Source organism: Martes martes, assembly GCF_963455335.1.
Source record: "Martes martes genome assembly, chromosome: 7".
Classification (NCBI taxonomy): domain Eukaryota; kingdom Metazoa; phylum Chordata; class Mammalia; order Carnivora; family Mustelidae; genus Martes; species Martes martes.
The window spans coordinates 110,216,506-110,241,423 of NC_137894.1; the positions used below are offsets into that span (position 1 = coordinate 110,216,506).

Here is a 24,918-nt window from a genome sequence, read left to right on the forward strand (position 1 = left end):
GTTTGTTTAGTTTCAAAGCGTTCTATTATGAATATAAAAGTACATGTTTCTACTTTTAGGTATGTTTGTGTGTGTGTGTATATATGTGTGTGTGTGTGTGTGTGTGTGTGTGTATATATGTATATATATGATATATGTATATATATATATATACACACACATCACTATACTTTTTGGGGAGAAGAGAGTATATGTATGCATCTATTAAATCTAGTCTAATTTAGCTTTTAGTGGTTTTGTTTGGTAGAAGTCTTATCCTCATTTCTTAGTTATTGTCATCATTGAATTGTGGAAGAAAATAATGTTATGTTTCCATAATAATATATTTACTTATTTCAAAGACTAAACTGTTGTTTGCAATTTTTTACGAGCCCCTGAACATAAAACTAAATTTTTGCTTGAGCTGTTTTTCACCTTGTAAATGAGAAATAACCAAAAACACAATCAGTCGTCAGCACTAGTAAACAGAAAACATGATATCAGCATATGCTGCCCACTCTAATATCAGGCATATAAATAAGAAAATCATCTTATAAAAAGAAATTGGAGGAAGAGAGGAAAAAAGAAAACCTAAACTCATTGAGAAAATGCTGTTTCCTCCTTTCCATGCATGCTTTCAACAGCATTTCTCTTAAGCATTTTTTAAAAATTGAGGGTATGCCTGAAAGGAGACAAAAAGTGCCCTTTTAGAAATTTATTTTCCAAATGTAATTTTATTTACTTTTTAATTTTTATTTTAAGATTTTATCTATTTATTTGACAACACAAGCAGGGGAAGTGGCAGGCAGAGGAAGAATGGAGCATTGGGCTCCCCATTGAGCAGCCAGCCAGACAAAATGGGTCTCCATCCAGGACCTTGGGATCATGACCTGAGCTGAAGGCAGATGGCTTAGCTGATTGAGCCACCCAGGCTCCCCTAATTTTATTTACTTTAGTATATTCTTAGTTTGGTATGAGTATTTTCTGAAATGTTCTAAATTTTTACTCATACTAGGGAATGGCTGGTGCGGGGTTGTAAGCAAGCTACTCAAGTTTGGGCCCATGTCATATGAAGGCCTGACCCACTACCTTGTAGGAAGTCTATGTTTAGAAGAATTTGAGGATATATTTCTGGGCCGGACATCCAGAGATACTCTGTGGTTTGCAAGATTTCTAAGTCACTTTTCAACATTTGTTCTAGGGGTTCTGCTTCACTTAGTAAACTAGTAATTGGTGTAGTGCTACCATTTTATTCTGCCTTCAAACTTGCATCTAAAAGATCCATAATAGCATGATTTGGCAGGCAACCAAGCCATTTCTTAATAAAGCCATTCACTACTTTCTTAATTTGTATCTAGAAGAGATTTCTAATAATAGTTTTACAGTTCTACTTAGTATATAAGCTTTGACAAAAATTCAGTAGTCTGTAAATCCTCTGCCCAGAAGATATTCTCACCAAAGATTCTTGCCCTTTGAGTATATGAAGAAAACTAGCTGTTGTTTTTGAGAATGTTGGAATGTAGGAATTTCTCAGAAAACAATAGATGTTAACAGTAGAATAACTTAATAATAAGGCCAGGATTTGGACACTTATTTTAACCAAAAAAACCCTAGAATAAAATAAGCAAAATTTTTTACAACAACCTATATTTTGAGCATTTTTGTACATTAAAAGTATTCATTCTTAATGAAAAACATAAATTTGGAAAAACAAAGAAATGTAGCAAATGTGGCAATTGCATTTTTGAAAAAGCAGTTGGATTCTCCACTTACTCATATTTCAATTTCACAAGTGCTCTATTTTCACTTCTCACTGATCTTTCACTTCTCACTATAGCTCAGTACAAACAGAGCTTTGTTGTTTTCCCCTCCCTTTACCACCTTCTTCTTTTCCCCTTGGCTCTGATAGTGATTTGTTTGTTTGTTAGCTCATTTATCAAAAAATATTTATGAAGTAATTATGGTATGTCAGAGAATGTGTCAGATGCTAGATATAAAATAGTGCCATCACAGATCTGAATGTAGCAGAGAGGAGAAACAGGCTTTTACCTTAAATATGTGGTTATAGAAACAACCAAAATCACCATCAGTAGAGGATGGGTTAAATAGATTATGTTTCTGTAAAATGAATGTTTTTGTAGCTGTGTGTGTGTGTGTCTGTGTGTGTCTGTGTGTGACATTTTTAGAAAATGCCTAAGACACTGCCAACAGTTATTGTCTCTACTGAGGGTCCATGGGGACTGGACTTGTTATTTGTTGTGTATAATCTTGTACCTTAAAAAAGAAATAAACCTCTATTCATGTAGGTATATTCAAAGAAACTTTAAGTAAATAAAATTTAAGAAAAATTTGCAGTACAGTGAATAAACAAATAAGCAATTACACTTTTGTAAAAAAAAAAAATCTGGAGGTAAAACCTTCAGTTTTTAAAACAACCACTCATTACCTTAATTTGTATGTTTTGTCCAAAATGCCTTCTTTTAACAGGAGTGCTGTTGTCACATTTGAAGTGAGCAGGGACAACTATCAGTCTAGATTGTTCTGTTTTAGGCTGTTGGATGATGAAAGAATGGTCTAATTTACACTTTCTATTTCACTTGTCAAAATAAACTTGGTCACGGATTTCCTTGGAGAATTGAGCCTGAGACCTCTATTTAATGTTGATATTATAGTATCACAGAGCTGAATTTAGATACAGATTATCCCATGTGATTATTCCGTTAAAACTGATGTGGTTGCTTGACCTTCTACTTCTTCCTGGGTTCCATTTCTAATTTCTGCACATTAGGTAAATGGATAGGTATAATGATAAGCAGTTCATTTGAATAAAATGGTGTTTTCTTTCCATAGAGACAAGGCCTGGCTCTTCCATTTAATTTGAACAGACCCTTGGCAAAGCTTGACATTTGAATAAATGTAATTTTTTTTTGTGCTTTTGCTGGAGATATTTTAGTAGAAAAAATATTGAGCATCTATGCGTTATTGAGTATAATGCCAATTTTCAGCCAGTTTAGCTCATATTTATAAATGGTCCAAATTTATGTTAGTCTCAGTGGTTTTATTGATAGGGTACCACTATTATAGATTCTCTTTATGGACTGTGTTCTTTCTTTTTTTGTTTTTAATTCTTTTTATCTTAGGAGCTCTTGTCCCGTATAGCAATGACTGAAGTTTTGGTAGATGATGAATAACTAAGTTGGTTAATCTCTTTTAAATAAAGGACATTCCACTTGATATTTTTATAGCAGTATTCTAATATGCAGTACTGCCTGATGTCAGAAGTTGAGAGTTAAATAGCATTAATGATGAGCATCTACCCAATTTTTATTTAGTTTTTTCATTAAGGGATATCTCTGCATTTAATTAAAGAGTATTCATAATACATACCTGAAGCTCAGAAAATAATGTAATTCCATGTCCCTGTCGCTCCTTTTGAACAAGTGTTGACATTTTGCTTGAGATTGTTAGAAAAAATACAGATATGACTCCCTTCCTCAATCCCATTTTCATTCCTCCCTTCCCAGAGGTAATCACTATTCTGACTGTCATATATACCTTCTGTTCATACTTTTATTCTTATATTGTGTAAGTATATATGTATGAAAGCATGTTGTTTTATGTTTTAAAGATTTATGTGAATGTTTCATACTACATATGTATGTATTCTGTGACTTCTTTCATTCAACATTGTGATACTTGTGCAGGATTTTGCATAAGTCATACTTGGAGATATACCCATTATTCTATTGATGAATAGAAAGTATCTCGTTGTGTTCATGTGCCAAAGTCTCTCTAGGGTGATTACCTGGAAGGACATATGCTGAGTCTTAATATATGGGCATCCTTGACTTTGAAGTAATTTCATAGTTATTTTATAAATGGGTTATTCTACTTTTATCTCTCTACCTTTATTATATGTGTCTCCCCTGCCCCTCAGATTTATATGTTGAAGCCCTATTCCCCCAGTAGCTCAGAATGTGATTATATTTGGAGTAGAGCTTTTAAAGATGTTATTAATTAAAATGAAGCCATTAGGAATGTCCCTAAAACAATCTGACTGGTGTCCTTATAAAAAGAGGATACTTGGATATACACAAGAGACATCAGGAAGTCAATCACACAGAAGGACATGTGAACACACATGAGAAGTTAGCTTTCTACAAGCCAAAGAGAAAGGCCTTAGAAGAAACCAAACCTTGATTTTGCACTTTTAACCTTCATAACTGTGGGAAAACAAGTTTCTATTGTTTAAGCCACAAGTATATGGTATTTTGTTATGGCAGCTCTAGCAAACTAATAGAGTAGTTCCAAATACTGCCCTATATCCTCACCAGCATTCAGTATCACACTTTTTGGTTATCAGTCTAATAGGTGAGAAATGGTATCTCTGTTTTAGTTTGAATATCCTAGTTAGTAAAATTTTAGAGTTGGTCATTTCTCAGGAGTATTATTCAGTAAAGTCCTTTTCTATGAGTTGCTAGTTCATATACTTTGCACATTTTTCTATTAGATTTTTTCTTTATATAATCTAGGTAATGTTTAGGTATTTTTCCATTCTCTTCTGTACATCTATAACTTGCATTTAAACTGTATTACATAGAAATTCCTATTCAGGACAGTCAGATTTATCAATCTGATTTATCAAATCATGGTTTGGACTTTTAAAATCTTGGGTTTTTTTTAAAGATTTTATTTATTAGAGAGAGAGAGAGTGAGTTCTTGCGTGTGCATGAGGGGGCAGGAGTGACAGAAGCAGAGGGAGAGGGAGAAGCTGACTCCCCTCTGAGCAGGGGTTTTCCCAGGTGGGGCTCATCTCAGGACTGTGGGATCATGACCTGAACCTGAACTGAAGGCAGATGCTTAACCAATGAGCCAGCCAGGTGCTCCTGGACTTTTAAAATCTTATTTAAAATAAATCTTCTTTCCTAGGATCTTGAATAATGTAAAATTTCTTCTAAAGTTTCAAAGTTTTAATTGTCAGATTATTTTTCACATTTTCCAAGTAGGAAGCCAGATATCTCAGTGATCATTTATTGAATAATTTATCTTTTCCCCAGTAATTTAGAATAATACCTCTGTCATACATACTGGCATCTATTTCTAGGTACTTTATTCTGTTTCATTAGTCTGTTTATCTGATCTCATGCCACACTGTTTTAATTATTATTTTGCAGAATTATCTAGTCTATTTGAGGCGTTTGGTTTTTCGTATGAATTTTAGCATCACTTTGTCAAATTCAGTTACTTTTTTTGGTAATTTTTTATTAGAATTGCATCTAATATTAGATCAATTTGGGGAGCAATTAGTTCTTCAGAAAATACGTGGGTTTTTTCCCCCATACAAATCATATTATCTTTTGTTAGATTTATTCCTTAATACTTGATTGTTTTGTATAGTTACTATTTTTTTTTTTTTTTTTTTTTTGTATAGTTACTATTTTAAAGGGGATATTTTTAAAAGATACATTTTGTAATTTGTGCTTATTGTTGTCTAGGAGCATTAGACTAATTTTTTTTTTTTTTTAAGATTTTTTAGAGACGGTGAGAGAGGGAATACAAGCAGGGGGAGTGGGAGAGGGACTCAGGCTTCCTGCTAAGCAGGGAGCTCAATGCAGGGCTTGATCCCAGGACCCTGAGATCATGACCTGAGCAGAAGGCAGAAGCTTAACGACTGAACCACCCAGGCACCCTAAATAATTTTTATACCTTAATATTGTATCTAGCAATTCCCCTAAACTCTTTTAATATTTATTAATTTGTAGAATATTTTGGATTTTCTGCATTAAAGTTCGCATCATTTGTGAATAACACCAGTTTCTTCCTTTTCTCCACTTGTCTTACTTCCTTCTTACTATCTTGGCTAAGACTTCAGTACAGTGGTAAACAGAAGTAATGAAGGGCAGATATTCCTTCTTTTATTCTTAACTTTAAAAGGTATACTTTTGATTATTTGATCCATGGAATGTGATATTTACTTTGAATTTATGATAGATATACCTTATCAATTTTCCTTGTTAAGAATTTTATAATGATGGGTATTAAAGACGGCATGTGTTGTAATGAGCACTCGGTGTTATACACAAATAATGAATCATGGGACACTGCATCAAAAACTAATGATGTACTGTATGGTGACTAACATAACAAAAAAAAAAGAATTTTATATTGAGTAAATTTTAAAATTTGTCAAGTGATTTTTTCCTGTTTCTATTGCACTTGTGATTTTATTTATTTCCTTTAATTTGTTAATGCAATGAATTTACATGAATAGCTTTTCTAATCATAAATCAATCTGTTAGTCTTAGATAAAGTATGGGTAGTCATGATGTAATTTTATTTTATTTTATTTTATTTTTTTAAAGATTTTATTTATTTATTTGACAGACAGAGATCACAAGTAGGCAGAGATCTGGCAGAGAGAGAGGAGGAAGCAGGCTCCTTGCTGAGCAGAGAGCCCGATGTGGGGCTCAATCCCAGGACCCTGGGATCATGACCTGAGCTGAAGGCAGAGGCTTTAACCCACTGAGCCACCCAGGCGCCCCAGTAATTTTAAATACATTGCTGTATTTGTTAATATATCACTTCAGATTTTGAAAATAAATTTTAAATTGAATTTGCTTTTTAATTTTCATTTTCTTGATCTTTATACTCCTTTTATATCAACCTTCTACTAATCTCAGGAATGGAATTTTAGAGGATCCTCTCTTAATATAATCCATAGAAAACTTTAATTCAGATAATTGTTTTATGAAGATTTTTTTATAACTCATATGTAAAAATGCCTAGGGGTACCTGGGTGGCTCAGTAGGTTAAGCAGCTGCCTTTGGCTCAGGTTGTGATCCCAGCATCTTGGGATGAAGTCCTGCATCAGGCTCCATGCTTTGTGGGGAACCTGCTTCTCCCTCTGCTTCTGCTCTCTGTCTCTCATAAATAAATAAATAAAATCTTTTTAAAAAAATAAATGAGGGGACCCTGGGTGGTTCAGTTGGTTTAGCGGCTGCCTTTGGCTCAGGTCATGATCCCAGGGTCCTGGTTTCAAGCCCCGCATCAAGCTCCCTGCTCAGTGGAGAGCCTGCTTCTCCCTTTACCCCTGCCTATCGCTCTGCCTACCTGTGCTGTCTCTATATCTCTCTGTCAAATAAATAAATTAATTTTAAAAAAATGAATGAATAAATAAAAATGCCTGGACCTAGAGTTTTTTTAAATTCAATAGATTTTTGGCAAATGATTCAATTTGTTTCTTTTTAAATCTATTTGGTAATTTAATTTTTTCTGAATATGTTTATAGTATTTTGTGATGAATTTTGACATTCCTGATCTGTGTTTATAATTCTCTTTTCATTCCTAATACTAATATGTGCCTACATTCTTTTTCTTAAGATCTTTATTGTTCCAACATTCAAGGCATAATTGTTTCAAGTGTTTAAGAAAGGCAACCTGTTTAAATCAATTATTAAATATATTTCTGATGATACAAGTTTAATTTTTCTGAGAATGCTCTATAATCATTCCACTTAGGCTATAGATTCACTGTTTTTTTTTCATATTCTGACTAGAAAGTAAGAATTTTCTCGCTTTCATATTTTTGGGTAGATCCACTGAATTCCTTGAAGAGTGAGGCTTATGTTTGGGTATTAGTAGGGCAACTTCATGCTTTAATAAATATTTTTGTCAAATGTTTTATTCAGGAGAATTTTGCAACTTTTGAAGTATACAACAAATCTCAGAAAAACCTAACCTGTAGGCATTTTTACTTTTTCCCCCCAAGTTTTTATTAAATTCCAGTTAGTTAACATACAGTGTAATATTAGGTTCAGGAGAATTTAGTGATTCAACACTCATTGCTCCTCATGATTACAACACTCATTGCTCCTCATGATTAAGTGCACTTCTTTATTTTTTTAATTTTTATTTATTTTTTTTAATTTCTTTTCGGTGTTCCAGAATAAGTGCACTTCTTAATCCCCATCACCTACTTCACCCATCTTCCACCCCCCTCCCCCCTGGTAACCATCAATTTGTTCTCTATGTAGTTAAGAGTCTGTTTCTAGGCATTTATAAAGGCACTTTAAATAAGGAATGAGGATCATCTGCAGGAAAATCAGTTTCATATTTAGGATGTCAGCTCTAGGCAGTGAACCAGGACAGACACACATTCTACCCTTCTTGCATTTCCTAATGACTGAGGGTGTTTAACATCTTTTAATATGCTTATTTGCTATTTTTGCATCTTTTTTAGTGACGTGTCTATTAGAATCTTTGTCCATTTTTATGGAGGTTTGTTTTCTGATGATTAGATCCTGGGTATATTCTAGATACAAGTTCTTTAACAGATATGGGATTTGCAAATATTTGCAAATATTACCTTCTAAGTCTCTGTTTTGTTTTTTCATTATTTTACCAATTTTTTCTAAAAGAAGAGTTTTTAATTTCAGCGAAGTCCAATTTATCCATTTTTTTTTTCTTTTACAAATCTTGCTTTTGTGTCATATCTAAGAAAATTTTGCCTGAGGATCACAAAGGTAATTTCTTATTTTCTTACAGAAGTTTGATTGTTGTAAAAGCTATCCTTTTTCAGGTAGATTGCCTTTGTGACTTTGAAAAATCAGCTTTACATGTATGTGGAAACCTCTTCCTGGACTTGTCTTCTGTTTCATAAAATCTCGTTGTCTGTCTTTATTTCTAGCAAATCACTGTCTTGATTATTGTAGCTTTATGGTAGATCTTAATATCAGATGGCGTCAGTCTTTCAGTTTTCTTAGTCTTGTTCAGATTTGTTTAGGCTATTTTAGGTTTTTGCATTTTCAATTTTTTCTAAAGAACCAGCTTTTAGTTTCATTGATTTTTCTCTTATTCTTTTCTTATTTCCATTTCATTAATCTCCTCTCTGACCTTTATTATTTCCCCTTTTCTACTTAATTCAGGTTTCATTTGCTCTTTTTTCCTAGGTCCTTAAGGTAGAAGCTACAATATATAATTTGCAATAAATCCCATTGGTTGTATTTTTCAGTTTAGGTATTGTAATTTTCACTTCCCAAAGTTCAACTTGGATCTTTTTTTACATTTAATATTTTTTTTATTATTAACATATAATGTATTATTAGCCCCAGGGGTAGAGGTCTGTGAATTGCCAGGTTTACACTTCACAGCACTCACCATAGCACATACCTTCCCCAATGTCCATATAGTATGTTTTTTATATCCTCTTTCTCTCTGTTTAACTTTTAACAGATGAAATGTCATAACAGCTGTTCCTTATCTGCTAGTTTTAACATCTATGTCAGTTTTGCTTGATTGATTTCCCCCCTTATTATGGATTATATCTTCCTGTTTCTTTGCATGTCTGGTAATTTTTGTTGGATTTCAGAGATTATTACCTTTGCCCTGTTGCTTACTAGATACATTTGTGTTTTTCCAAATATTCTTAAACTTTGTTCTGGGTTGCAGTTGAGTTACTTGGTAATAGTTTGATCCTTTGGGATATTCCCTCTGAGAAATGTTCCTATACTGATTTTATTTCCTTTGGATATAGACCCAGTAGGATTACTGGATCATATGGTAGTCCTATTTTTCTTTTCTTTTTTTTTTTTAAAGATTTTGTTTATTTATTTGACAGAGAGAGAGAGATCACAAGTAGACAGAGAGGCAGGAAGAGAGAGAGGGGGAAGCAGGCTCCCCGCCGAGCAGAGAGCCCTATGCGGGGCTCGATCCCAGGACCCTGAGATCATGACCTGAGCCGAAGGCAGAGGCTTAACCCACTGAGCCACCCAGGCGCCCCAGTAGTCCTATTTTTAAATTTGTAAGGAATGTCCATACTGTTTTCCATAGAGACTGAATCAATTTACATTCCTACCAGCAGTGTTAAAGTTTCCTTTTCTCCACATCCTTACTGGCACTTGTTATTTCTTGTCTATTTGATGACAACCATTCCAACAGGTGTGAGGTGGTATCTCATTGTGGTTTCATTTCCATTTTCCTGACGATTAGTGATGTTGATTATTTTGCATGTAGCTTTGCAAATGTTAGCCATTTATATGTTGACTTTGGAAAAATGTGTAGTCGGGCCCTTTACTATTTTTTTAATCAGATGATGATGTTTTTTCAGATTTCAATTTTTGCTACTGAGTTACATGAGTATTTTATAGATGCTTGATATTAGCCCCTTATCAGATATATGGTCTCCAAATATTTCCTCCCATTCAATAGATTGCCTTTTCATTCTGTTGATCATTTTGGTTGCTGTGCAAAAGCCTTTTAATCTGATGTAGTCCCAGTTGTTGGTTTTGCTTTTGTTGCTTATACTTTTGCTGTTATTTAAAAAAAAAAAAAAAAAATTTGCTAAGACCAGTGTCAAGTTTTTCCCTATGTTTTCTTCTAGAGTTTTATGGTTTCAGGTCTTTCATTTAGGTTTTTAATCCATTTTGAGTTAAAATGTATGAGTGGTGGTAAGATAGGGGTCCAGTTTCATCCTTTTGCATACAGTTATCCAGTTTTCCTAGCATCATTTCTTGAAGAGACCCTTTCTCCCTTGAGTATTCCTGGCTCCCTTGTTAAATATTAGTTGACTACATGTGCAAGACTTTATTTCGGAGCTCTTGATTCTATTCCGTTGGCCTGTAAATCTGTTTTTTTAATATCATGCCATACTGCTTTATATTCTACAGCTTTGTAATAGAGTTTGAAATGAGGAAGTGTGATGCCTCCAACTTTGTTCTTTCTTAGTATTGCTTTGTCTATTCAGTGTCTTTTCTGTTGCCATACATATTTTAGGATTTTTTTTTTTATTCCTGTGAAAAATGTCATTAGAATTATGGCAAGGATTGTGATGTATCTATAGATAGCTTGGGTAGTATGGATATCTTAAAATGTTACTGCTTTAAGAACATGAATATTTTTCTATTTATATCTTCTTTCATCAAAGTCATAGTTTTCAGTGTACAAATCTTTCACTTCCCTTTTTATTCCTAAGTATTTTATTTATTTAATTTTTTTTGGTGCTATTGTGAATGGACTTTTAAAAATTTCTTTTTCAGATGTTTCATTATTAATGTACAGAAATGTAAGTGATTTTTCTATGTTTCTTTTGTATCCTGCTGCTTTACTGAATTTATTGACTAGTTTTAACAATTTTTTTGGTGAAGTCTTTAGCATTTCTTATATAGAAGGTTATATCATCTGCAAACAAAGACAGTTTTACTTTTCCTTTCTGATTTGGGTGCTTTTTATTTCTTTTTCTTGCCTGATTGTTCTGGCTGTGAGTTCCAGTACTATGTTTAATAGGAGTAAGGAGAGTGGGCTCTCTTGTGTTTTTCCTGATCTTAAGAGGAAAAGCTTTCAACATTTTACCATTGGGTATATTAGCTGTAGGCTTGTCATATTTGGCCTCTTATGTAGAGGTACATTCCTTTTAATACCCACTTGGTTGAGACATCTTAACATGAAAGAATGTTGAATTTTATCAAATACTTCTTCAGTATCCATTGAGATAATCATATGATTATTATATCTTGTTCTATTAATGTGATGTATCAGATTTAATCACATATATTGAACCATCCTTGCATCCTAGGAATGAATCCCACTTGATCATGGTATATGATCCTCTTAATTTACTGTTTAATTTGGTTTGCTAGTATTTTGTTGAGAATTTTTTCATCTATATACATCAGGGATATTGGCTTGTAGTTTTCTTTTCTTGTAGTGTCCAGATGTATGTTTTTAGGAATTTACTCATTTCTCCTAGGTGGTCCAATTTGTTGGCATATAATTATTCCTAATAGTCTCTTACAATTCTTTGAATTTCTATGGTACCAGTTGTACTGTCTTCTCTTTCATCTTTGATTGTTTTTAAGGTTTCAAATGTAGTTTATTTCTTCAGTCATGCCGTATTTTAATTGGTCCACAGTACTTTTACTTGTCATCAATTATGAGTTGATTTTAAAGCAATTCTGTATTATACCAGCTGTGGTGATTGCTGATCTCTCCATTCCTTTGGCTTGAATGTGCCAACAGGAGACAGGTTCCATTCTATTCCAATTTGTGTTGCTGTATATGCCTGTTTGGCAACACAGAGAGTGGCTCTACTAGCTAATACAGCATTGCCACATTTGGTGTGGAAATCAGGTGTCCCTTTCTGGTAGCTCTATCTTGCCATTGTTTGCTGAGTGCTTTGAAGTTGGAGACAACTTAGAGATATTTTAGAGCATGTGGGAAACATCATGAAGCAGAAGACAAAATGGAAACTGCAACTATTGGTTTGCTACAACTTCGTGCCAAGTCCCCTTGCAAAGAGCCCTGAAAAACCTCTAATTTTTTTTTTTTTGTCTTTTTTTTTCTTGGTAAATCTAGCTAAAGGTTTACCAGTTTTGTTTATCTTTTCAAAAAACCAACTTTTAGTTTCATTAAGCTGTCTTATTATTTTCCTCTAATCCATTTCATTTTCTTTTTGCTCGTATTTTTATTTCCTTCCTTCCGCTTATTTGGAGTTTGTGTGTTTTTCCATTTCCTTAAAATATAAATTTAGATTGTTTATTTGAATGTCTCATTTCTTAATATAAGTATTTATCACTATCAATTCTGTCTTAGATCTGCTTTTCTGTATCCCCTATGTTTTGGTATGTTGGTTTTCCATTTTCATTTGTTTCAAGATATTTTTTTAATTTCCTTTTTGACTTTTTTCTTTGGCCCATTTTTTGCTCAGGAGTGTGGTTTTTTATTTCTACGTATTTGTGGATTTTCCATTTTTTTCTCCTGTTACGTAGTTCTAGTTCCATACCATTTGGTCAAAAAAGAGACTTGGTCTGATTACAATCTTATAAATTTGCTAAGACATTTCTTGTGACCTAAAATATTATCTGTCCTGGAGAATCTTCCATATCTATTTGAATGTGTATTCTGCTGCTGTTGGTTGGAATGTTCTGTATGTGTCTGTGAGGTCAATTTTGTCTAAAGTATAGTTCAAATCCAGTATTTCCTTATTAATTTTATGTTTGGATGATCAGTCCATTGTTGGAGGTGGGATCCCCACAATAGTAGTGGAACCTGCTATTATTGTCTGTTTCTCCCTTCAGATCTGATAATAGTTCGTTAATATATTTAGGTGCTCTAATGTTAGGTACATACATGTTTAAAATTGATATATACTCTTTGAAGACTGATGTCTTTATCATTCTATAATGAACTTCTTTTGTCTTTTGTTACAGTTTTTGACTTAAAGTCTATTTTGTCAGATATAAGAATAGTTACCCCTGCTTTCTTTTGGTTACCATTTTCGTGGAATATCATTTTTCATCCTTTCACTGGAAGCCTATATGTGTCCTTAAAGCTGATGTAACTATTACAAGCATTATATACCTAGATCTTGTTTTTTTAGCCGTTCAGCCTCTCTGTTCCTTTTGATTGGAGAATTTAATCCATTTACAATTTTTTAAATTTTATTTATTTATTTGATGGAGAGAGACAGTGAGAGAAAGAGGGAACACAAGCAGGGGGAGTGTGAGAGGGAGAAGCAGGGAGCCTGATGGGAGCCTGATGTGGGACTCAGTTCCAGGATCCTGGGATCATGACCTGAGCGGAAGGCGGATGCTTAACAACTGAGCCACTCAGGCGCCCCCTCCATTTACATTTAAAGTACTTCTTGGTAAGTAAGCACTAATGCCATCATATTATTTTGTGGATGTTTTGTAGTTTTTCCCCCTCTTTCTTCTTCTCTTGCTATCTTCCTTTGTAATTAATGATTTTACTTGGTAGTATTCTTTGATTTCTGTTCTCTTTATCTTTTGTGCATCTACTGTTTGTTCTTGTTTTGTGGTTACCATGAGAGTTACATGAAATAACTTATAGATATAGCAGTCTATTTTAAGCTGATTACAACCTAACTTGGATCATTCAAATAAACCTCTACCCTTTTACTCTCTCCCCACATTTTATGTTTTGATGTCACGATTATATCTTTTTATGTTGCATAGGGGTTAACAAATAATTGTAATTATAGTTTGTCTTTTAACTTTAATACCAGAATGAAATGATTAAAAGACTACCATATTTCAGTACTGTAGTATTCTGAATTTGGTTATATACTTTACTACTGTGTTTTATATGTTTTCATGTTACTAATTAGTATCTTTTCATTTCAACTTAAAGAAATTTCTTTAAGCATTTCTTATAAGGCTGTTTTGGTGGTGATGTCTTCCCTCAACTTCTGGTGCTCTTGGAAATTCTTTATCTCTACTTCATTTTTGAAGGACAGCTTTGTCAGATAAAGTGTTCTTGTTTGGTAGTATTTTTCTTACAGCACTTTGAATATATTATCCCACTCTCTTCTGACTTGTAAGATTTCTGCTGAGAAAGCCACTGATAGCCTCATGGAGGTTCCCTCATATGTGAAAAAAATTTTTTTTTCTCTTGCTGCTTTTAAAATTTTATGTCTTTGATTTTAGATAGTTTTATTATAATGTGCCTTAGAGAAGATTTGGCAGGGGGTTGAAACTTTTCAGGGACTTTCAGGCTGCATGAACTTAGATGTCCACATCTCTCACCAGATTTGGGAAGTCATATCTTAAATAAGTTTTCTGCCCCTTTCTCCTCTTATCCTTCTGGGACTCCAATAATTATAGATTTTTGCTCTTATGGAATCCCATAATTCATAGTCTTTTTCACTTTCTAAAATTTTTGTTCTTGCTTCTTTGACTGGATAATTTCAAATGACTGCTTTAGATTCATTAATTTTTTCTGCTACTTGGTCAGATCTATTGTTGAAGCTCTCTGTTGAATTCTTCAGTTTAGTTATTGTATTTTCCAGCTCTAGAATTGCTTTTTTGTTTTATTTTTTTTTTTATGGTTTCTATTTCATTGTTGAACCTCCTGATTTTGTTCATCTATTGTTTTCCTAATTTTTCTAGTTGCCTATCTGTATTATCTAGTAGTTACCAAATTCCTTTAAAAGGATTGTTCTGAATTCTTTCTTAAATAGTTAATGATCCTTTTTAAAATTTTTAATTTTTTTTAGATCTTTATTTCTAAAGGTTAGTTTTTTAGAGCTTTATTAGTTTCTTTTGGTGGTGTCATGTTTACTTGATTCTTCATAATCCTCATATTCTTGTGTTGGTATTTGCTCATTTGAGGAAGCAGTTTCTTTTCCAGCCTATGTAGGTTTGCTTTGGCAGGGAAAGAAAGACCTTCACCATTGAGCTCAGGGGAGGGTTCTGTAGGCAGCTGCTAGCAGCTTCTGGCAAACAGTGCTTCTCTCAGGGTCTCTAGTTGGGTGGGGCCAATGTCTGTGCTCTGACATTGGTTGGGAGAACTGCCACTGTTTTGTAGTCAGGTGGGTCTGATGGCTGGACTCAGCATTCAAACATAACGGCTGGTTTGTATCTGTATCCAGGCAGAGCTACTTGCTGGGCTTTGCAATCGCATATGGTTGGAGGTTGCAGGTTATGTTTCCTGGCAGGGTGGTATTGCTGGAGCACTCTGTGATTGGGCAAGGCCACATGCTGAACACCGAATTTGCCTCTAGTCGATTGGAGTCTCCAAGCTGCACCCCGTGGCTTGATGGTGCGTATGGCTGGGACTCTACATCCAGTTAAGACCATACACAGGGTTTTGCAAACAGATGGGAACTCAGACTGTGCTTCTTGATCAGATGGGGCTGTAGGTTGTACCCCAAATTGGATGAGGCTGCCAGCTAGGCTCTACGATTGAGGAGGCTACTGGCTGTGCTATGCTATTAGACAGTGCCTCTTGCTGGGCTTCCTGGTTGGGAAGGACTGCCAGCTGTACCCCACAGTTGGATGGGACTGGAGGCTGTGCTCCATGGTCAGGCAGGGTTACCTTCTGGGCTCACTGATCTGGTAGAGCCACAGGCTATGTTGTGATTAGGTGGGGTGACTGGCTATGCATTCTGTCTGGGTGAGTCTGCAAGCTATTCCCAGCAGCTGGATGGGACTATAGGCTGTCTGTGCTGCTGGATAGAGCTGTCAGGTTGAACTCCAGAACTGACCAGGGGCTCTGGCTGGGCAAGCTTGTGAGGCAGGGCTGGAAGCTATGCTCGACAGCAAGGGGGTGCTGCTGGGGTTGGCACCCAACCTGAACGGAACTGTAGAATGGGCTCTGTGGTGCCTGGAATCACTGGCCAGGATTCCCAGTCAGGAGCTGCTGGAGGCTGTACTTAGCAGTACTTCGCAGTTTGACGGTACTACTGACTTGCTTCACTGCATAGGCAGGCCATAGGATGTGTTATATGCTACCCATGGCTACCTGGCATCTTTGGTCAGGCTTCCCTGTTGAGTGGGGCTGGAGACTATGCCCAGCAGTTAGGTGTGGCCAGTGACTTGTTTCTCTGCTTTAGGCGATAGGATGTGCTGCATAGGCCTAGCAGCTTAGGGCAGGCTTCCTGCAGTGGGGCTGGAGGCTATGCTCAGCATTTGATCAGGGCTGCTGACTTGCTTCTTGTGTAGGTGGGGCTCCTCACTGAGGTATCCCTTTGACTGGGGACCCAAACAAAGCAGAACTGCCATTGAAGCTCCCTGGCCAGTTGGAGGCATTGACTCAGCTCTGCACATAATTGGATCCAGGGTCTGGAAACTGTTCAGGCCCCACAACTAACAGGAATATAGTTGGCCAAGACCTGCACACTTGTTGCTGAGTGGCTTCTGTCTGTGACTGATTCTCCTGGTAGTCTCCGTGAGGCATTTCTTAAGTGGAGCTCCCAGAAGACATCAGGGATGCTAGGGAAGCTTGATGTCCACCTTGCATTCTTCCTTTTCTCACTGGAGAAACTGTAGGACCAGGGGGACCCCCTTGTGTAGCACTGCACTGTCTTGGGGGAGGAGCAATGCAGTCAAACTGAAACTGCTCCTCTTACCTTATTCTAATGAGGTTTTTCTCAGTTTTTGTGGGCCAAGTGGGTTCTTCACAAATATCTTGTCTATAGATGTTAGTTGCCCTTTCCCTGAAGGGGACTAAAGTTGAGAACCACCTATTTTGCCATCTTTCTAGTGTCTGTCTCCTGATTCCAGTCTTATTAACCATGGTTTCATATATTTTGTCTGGGTTTTCAGTTGTTTCAGGCCTTATGGTAAATTTAATCTCTTTGTTAATTCGTCTTGGCCAGAATATGTTCTCTATCTTTTGCATAGTAAGTATGATTTAAAACAAACAAACAAAAAACCCTCTCAAATCCCAAATATTCAGATAATGTCCTTGCAGACTGACTCTTTTCTGGATGGGTTTTGGAAAGAATAGTCCTTATTGTGTAATTTTTTTTTTTTACATTGGCTTCTCCGTTGCTTTTATCTACAGTTTATCCACAGTTGGATTACATTATTGTATATTATAATGTTATATAAATTACTAGTTCATGTATGTTTTATTAAAATTAGATTGGATTGGGGCGCCTGGGTGGCTCAGTGGGTTAAAGCCTCTGCCTTCGGCTCAGGTCATGATCTCAGGGTCCTGGGATCGAGCCCCGCATTGGGCTCTCTGCTCAGCAGGGAGACTGCTTCCCTTCCTCTCTTTCTCTCTGCCTGCCTCTCTGCCTACTTGTGATCTCTGTCAAATTAAAAAAAAAAAAAAATTAGATTGGATTTAGTACTTAATGGAAATCTGCTGAAATGATTTTATGCTACTTTTTCTTGCCTATTTTACATTAATGCTTTTCCATCAATATATGAAGAAATGAGATAAAAAGGAGAACTTAGACTTATCTTTGTATTGTCTCAAATTTTCTGTCATTAAGGTATGTTCTGGAAAAGGACATTCTTGTCCTATGGCATATTGCTGTCAGAATAAATCCCAAGAGGTAGTAGTTTTATTCTGTTTTCAAATTATTTCCTAGAATTCAGCCATCTAATTCAGAAAGAGATTAAGAGCCAAATTTTAAAAACTACATACCAGGAAATGCCTCATTTATGAATGTATGCACATTTGAGCTTATAAATGGGGTAATTGTGCACCTAACAACTCTATTTATTTTATCATTATTCACTTTGTATGTATACAAATGAAGGCTTTGTAATTCAAATTTTGTAGCCTGGGATACTCATGATTAGAGAATGGCTATTTTTCACGCTGTTTTTCAGTGTTAATGCATACAATTACAGAATACCTCATTTACTCTGGTAGAGCTGTTCCAAGAGTTTCTTTACTAAACAGGTATTCTGAAGTGGTATAGGTAAGTAATAGTTAATTTGATTTCCTCTGCAATATAAAAAGTATTCAAAAAGGTATAAAAAATCTATATTGGAGTCTTTGCATCAAAGGACTGAATTGACATCGGAATTTAAGAGCTGCCAAGTATATTTTAAAAATTGTTTCCTTTGGGACACCTGGGTGGCTCAGGTGGTTAATTGTCTGCCTTCAGCTCAGGTCAGGATCCCAGGTTTCTGGGATAAAGTCCCACATCGGGCTCCTTGCTCAGTGGGGAGCCTACTTCTCCCTCTGCCTCTCTTTCTCTCTCTGACAAATAAACAAATAAAATCTTTTAAAAAAGATAAAGTAAATAAAAATAAAAATAATTTCCTTAAAATGATGGCGATAAGCATAGATACCCCAGATATTTTGAAATTACAGCTCATCTCTAAAATGACTGAGCGCAGATACAATAGTCCTGATAGTGTACTGCCAAATATTATGCTAAGTAGTTTTATAGATTTTGTAAGAAAACTCAGCCATTGTTTAATCTTCACAATAATTATGCAAATTATATATACAGAAGGATGGATGGATAGATGGATATGTGTATGTGTGTTAGTTTTCTATTGCTGCTATAGCAAATACCACAATCTTTATGGCTCAGAACAATAGTAATTTATTCTCTTACAGTTTGGGAGACAGAAATCTGAAATGAGTTTTACTGAGCCCAAACCAAAATGTCAGCAGGGCTATATTTCCTCTAGGAAGCCCTAGGGGAGAATCTGTTTTCTTGCTTTTCCCAGCTTCTAAAGTTGCATTCCTCGTATTTGTTGCTCATGACCCCATCCTCCATCTTTAAAGCTAATAGCCACACCACCTTTTCTGCAGTAGAATTTCCTTCTGCCTCCCGCTTATAAGAACCTTTGTGATTACAGTTAGGGCCCAACTGGCTAATCCAAGACTATCTCCCTCATCTCAATATCCTTAACCTAATTAATCACATATTTAAAGTTTCTTTTGCCATATTAAGGTAGCATTTATAGGTTCCAGGATTGGGATGTAGATGTCTTTTATGGCCAAAATGGAGTACAGAATATTGCCAAAGTCATATAAAAACAAAACATGTTAGAAACAAGTTTTGTTTGGAAGTTGTACAGATAGGTTAATAATATAAACAAGAGATCCTGGAGTTCCTATGCTGTGTTCAACATTTTATTGACTGATATTTTTTATTTCTGATAGAAACAAACAGGACATTAATCTTCAATTCCCCTCCCCCAATATACTTCATCTCCTAGTCTTGTCTTACTATTCTATAAAACCAATTCTTAGTAATCTAAGGTCATGAGTTCATGAATTAGAGCACAGATGTACATAGCCTGATACTGTGATTAATTCAGAAGTAATTTGTATTAGCTATTTGAACACAGGCACATGTTCAGATACATGCTTTCTTGTTTCCCGTCAGCCTTTTTGTCAGCCTTACCTTCACCTTTACTGCTCTTGACACTAATGAAGAATTGACCACTCTGCTACTGATGGTGTTTTTCTAAGTAATATGATGAGAGTTTTTAGGATGCAGTTCTTCTTCTTTTTTCAATTTAATTTTTTTTTCAGTGTTCCAAGATTCATTATTTATGTACCACACCCAGTGCTCCATGCAATATGTGCCCTCCATAATACCCACCACCAGGCTCACCTGTCCCTCCACCCTCCTCCCCTCTAAAACCCTCAGTTTGTTTCTCAGAGTCCACAGTCTTTCATGATTTGTCTTCCCCTCCAATTTCCCCCAACTCACTTCTCCTCTCTTTCTCCCAATGTCCTCCATGTTATTCCTTATGCTCCACAAGTAACTGAAACCATATGATAATTGACTCTCTCTGCTTGACTTACTTCACTCAGCATAATCTCCTCCAGTCCCGTCCATGTTGATACAAAAGTTGGGTATTCATCCTTTCTGATGGAGGCATAATACTCCATTGTATATATGGACCATATCTTCTTTATCCATTCATCTGTTGAAGGGCATCTTAGCTCTTTCTACAGGTTGGTGACTGTGGCCATTGCTGCAATGAACATTCAGGTACAGATGGCCCTTCTTTGCACTATATCTGTATCTTTGGGGCAAATACCTAGTAGTGCAATTGCAGGGTCATAGTGTAGCTCTATTTTTAATCTCTTAAGGAATCTCCACACTGTTTTCCAAAGTGGCTTCACCAACTTGCATTCCCACCAGTAGTGTAAGAGGGTTCCCCTTTCTCCACATCCTCTCCAACGCTTGTTGTTTCCTGTCTTATTGATTTGGGCAATTCTAACTGGTATAAGGTGGTATCTCAATGTGGTTTTGATTTGAATCTCCTTTGTGACTAATGATGATGAACATGTTTTCATGTGTCTGTTAGCCATTTGTATGTGTTCATTGGAGAAGTGTCTTTTCATGTCTTCTGCCCATTTTTTGACATGATTATCTGTTTTGTGTGTGTTGAATTTGAGGACTTCTTTATAGATCTTGGATATCAGCCCTTTGTCTGTAGTGTCATTTGCAAATACCTTCTCCCATTCCGTGGGTTGCCTCTTTGTTTTGTTGACTGTTTCCTTTGCTGTGCAGAAGCTTTTGATCTTGATGAAGTCCTAAAAGTTCATTTTTGCTTTTTTTTCCTTTGCCTTTGGAGACATATCTTGAAAGAAGTTGCTGTAGCCAGTGTCGAAGAGGTTACTATGTTCTCCTCTAAGATTTTGATAGATGCCTTACGTTGAAATCTTTTATCCATTTCGAGTTTATCTTTGTATATGGTGTAAGAGAATGGTTGAGTTTCATTCTTCTATACATAGCTGTCCAATTTTCCCAGCACCATTTATTGAAGAGACTGTCTTTTTTCCACTGTATATTTTCTCCTGCTTTGTCAAAGATTAGTTGACCATGAGTTGCAGGTCAATATCTGGGCTCTCTACTCTGTTCCACTGGTCAATGTGTCTGTTTTTATGCCAGTACCATGCTATCTTGGTGATCACAGCTTTGTAGTAAAGCTTGAAATCAGGCAACATGATGCCCCCCAGTTTTGTTTTTCTTTTTCAACATTTCCTTAGCAATTTGGGGTCTCTTCTGGTTTCATACAAATTTTAGGATTGTTTGTTCCAGCTCTTTGAAAAATATCGGTGGAATTTTGATCAGGATGGCTTTGAAAGTATAGATTGCTTTAGGCAGTATAGACATTTTAACAATGTTTATTCTTCCGATCCATGAGCATGGAATGCTTTTCCATCTTTTTGTGTCTTCTTCAATTTCTTTCATGAGTGTTCTGTAGTTCCTTGAGTACAGATCCTATACCTGTTTGGTTAGGTTTATTCCCAGGTATCTTACGGTTCTTGGTGCTGTCATAAATGGAATTGATTCTCTAATTTCCCTTTCTGTATTTAATAATACCTATTCTCCTGAAGCTGTTTCAAAAAATGGAAAGAGAAGGAAAACTTCCAGACTCTTTCTATGAAGCCAGCATTACGCTGAGGCCCAAACCGGGCAAAGTCCCATCAAAAAGGAGAATTTCAGACCAATATCCCTGATAAGTATGGATACCAAGATTCTCAACAAGATCCTAGCTAATAGGAGGATCCAACAGTACATTAAAAAGATTATCTACCATGACCAAGTGGGATTTATCCCTGGGATGCAAGGGTGGTTCAACATTTGCAAATCAATCAATGTGATAGAACAAATCAATAAGAGGACACAGTTCTAAAGATTCCTTTATTCCTAGAAGATCATAGATCTCTGCGCTGGATAATTTTTTTTCTGTTTTTGTTCAGTATCATTCCATTGTTTATGCCTTATCCTACACCTTTGGAGAGAAAATTTTATTTTGTACTTCTAATATATGGCTTGTGACTTTTAGAGTTACTGATAAGTATGTTATAGCAAAGTAAGCATTAATTTTGTTGCATTATTTATAAGCTAAATGTTTACATTTTCTTTTTCTAACTACAGGATACCAGAAGGTCCCATTGATCAGGGGCCAGCTTCAGGAAGGGTTCGTGCTTTAGAAGAACAGCTTTTGAAGGCCAAAGAACAGATTGAAAATTATAAGAAGCAAACTAGAAATGGTAGGTGATTATACAGGGTTTTTCCTCTTTAATATATTGATATTACCACAATTAAAAATTTTCTTTATCAAAATGTTGGGAATATTGATACTATTTATTCTTTGACTGCAGGTCTGGGGAAGGATCATGAAATCCTAAGGAGGAGGATTGAAAATGGAGCTAAAGAGCTCTGGTTTTTTCTACAGAGTGAATTGAAGAAATTAAAGAATTTAGAAGGAAGTGTACTCCAAAGACATGCAGATGAATTTCTGTCAGATTTGGGACATCATGAAAGGTGCTGTTCTTTTTTTACATTTAATTTGGCCTTTGGTAAAGATTATAATCTAAGAATATAAACTGGAACTTTTGTTATTTTCTCTACCATATTTAGGAGAAGAGTACCTGAGGTTTCAAAGACAGTAATTCCCAAATGTACTTCATCGACTAAAACATATCACTGGAAAAGATTTAAAATGTATTTCTAGAAATCTTTATGTAAACCCTAAGTAAACTCTGAAGGTAGAGTGTCAGCCAGTAATACATTAAAATATCTTCCTATTGGGGCGCCTGGGTGGCTCAGTGGGTTAAAGCTGCTGCCTTCGGCTCAGGTCATGATCCCAGGGTCCTGGGATCGAGCCTTGCATCCGGCTCTCCGCTCTGTGGAGAGCCTGCTTTCTCCTCTCTCTCTTCCTGCCTCTTTGCCTACTTGTGATCTCTGTCTGTCAAATAAATAAATAAATAAATATTTTTTTAAAAAAAAAATAAATAAATAAATAAATAAAATATCTTCCTATGAATTTCCTTCATATACAATCAATAATTGGAGTATGTAGTTTTTACATTACAGTACATTGGAACTCATGCAGAGGCTGGCAGTTAGGTTTCTAATTCAAACATTAAAAACTTTAAAATAACACCTTTTTAGGATTTCTAATTAAAGGTTAACAGGTTTTTGATAAAAATGTGCATTCTTTTAATTATTTTTCTACTTAGTTGCTAGAAAGAAGAATCTGAAATACCCTGTTAAATTTATTTCTCCTATTTACACATTCCTGAAAATATACAGTTTATCTTCCATAGAAAAGAAAACATTTTGGTACTGGTGTATTCATGCAGAACACAGTGTATTTCAGAATCATTATAAATAAAATGAAACCTGTCCTTAGGCCTATTATATATACAAGTCTATATTCCCAGTAGGATTCTGATGGCAATTACTGTCTCATTAGTGAACAGTAAAAGAAAAATTCTTGTATTAACACAACCTACCACTGTGAAGAAGAAACAAATTACTCCACAACCAAAAGATTCATATATATTAACATCATTAACAATACTGTATGGATTTTGAAATACTGTTTTGCTGTTTTAAGTGAAATTACAAATAAAATGCATCCAGTTTATTGGAATCATTTTAGCATTAATCTACAGAAGTAAGCATAAATTTCAAGAGGCATTCAGCAGTCCCTTTGACAGTTTTAGTCATACTTAGACCGTTAGACCAAGTGCTGACTAATTCCATCCTTATTGCTTCTCTACAATTCTGGTCATCATGATTCTGCTAATTGGAGCTGTATGCTTCTGTGCTTTGCTTATTGAGGTTTTATAGGAAAATGTAGATCTGAAGAGGATATGAGTTGGGTAGACTGTGTGGTATTTAAAGGAGAATTTTGAATTCTTAGTGTTTAATTTTAAAGTTTGAGTGATTAAAGTACTTGAGAATTTAATCTTCAGGTCTTTTCTAAATTAAAATTATTATTTAAAGAATTATTTTGTGCATATATTTTGTGACTAGTAGAAATGGAAAAATATGTACAAATGTACAAATGTAAAAAGTATTGGGCCCAAAGTTGAATTAAATGAATGTTAAATTTTTGGTAAGTTGAATTTTATTTTAAATATGTTATGATTCCTTATACTAACTTTTAGTATAGGTTAAATAATAATAATATTTCACTGAAAACAAAAAAGGCACCTTCCCAACCCCAGTCCTTGTCAGTCATTAGGTCTGTTTCCTGTACCTATAATTTTGCCTTTCCTAGAACTTTGTGTAAATGCAATCATTATGTTATGTAGCTTTTGAGTATGGTTTCTTTCACTTGGCATATGCGTCTGAGATTCACCCATGTTGTTTTGTGTATTCGTAGTTCATTCTTTTTATTGCTGAGTAATATCCCACTGTATAGATATACCACCGATAGTTTATCCATTCACCATTTGAAGGACAAATGGGTTTACTTGTTTCTGGTGATTATGTGTAAAGGCACTACAAACATTAACATGCATGTTTTTGCAGAAACATGTTTTCATTGCTTTTGGATTAAATATCTAGAGCAGGATTTGTGAGTCATATGTTGAGTGTCTCTTTAATTTATAAGACACTGCCATACTAGATTTTCAAGTGATGATTTCATTCTAGCAATTGCATATTACCACATTTCATAGTAATACAGTCAAATTTACCTGCTGCTTTTGACATCATTGAGCATGAGTTGATTGTGGCCTCTTTGAAATAGTGAGAAGGAGATTAAGTTAAGAGTGATTATTTTTGTCATAGTGATTTTATTATATGTGTAGTAGTGTAGGTTCAGTGCTTGGATTTCTTACTATACATATCTGTCCCTCAACCTCTAGGGATAGCATGGAAAATTCTGCCTTAGCACCGTCTTAGGTTGCCCAGAGACATACTTAACTTAATCAGTGTTGCTTTGGTTCTTTTTGCATTTCTTATAT

General features: G+C 35.3%; 1 protein-coding gene across 2 annotated transcripts in view; it reads left to right on the plus strand.

Moving 5' to 3' along the window:
* FUT8 (fucosyltransferase 8) overlaps window positions 1–24,918 on the plus strand; it is a 304,241-nt gene that overhangs the window by 187,489 nt on the left and 91,834 nt on the right. For both annotated transcript variants that reach the window (XM_080808026.1, XM_080808027.1), the window contains 2 exons: window positions 22,091–22,206; window positions 22,318–22,480. In XM_080808026.1, the coding sequence (XP_080664152.1) occupies window positions 22,091–22,206; window positions 22,318–22,480 (279 nt within the window). The remainder of the gene's footprint in view (window positions 1–22,090; window positions 22,207–22,317; window positions 22,481–24,918) is intronic.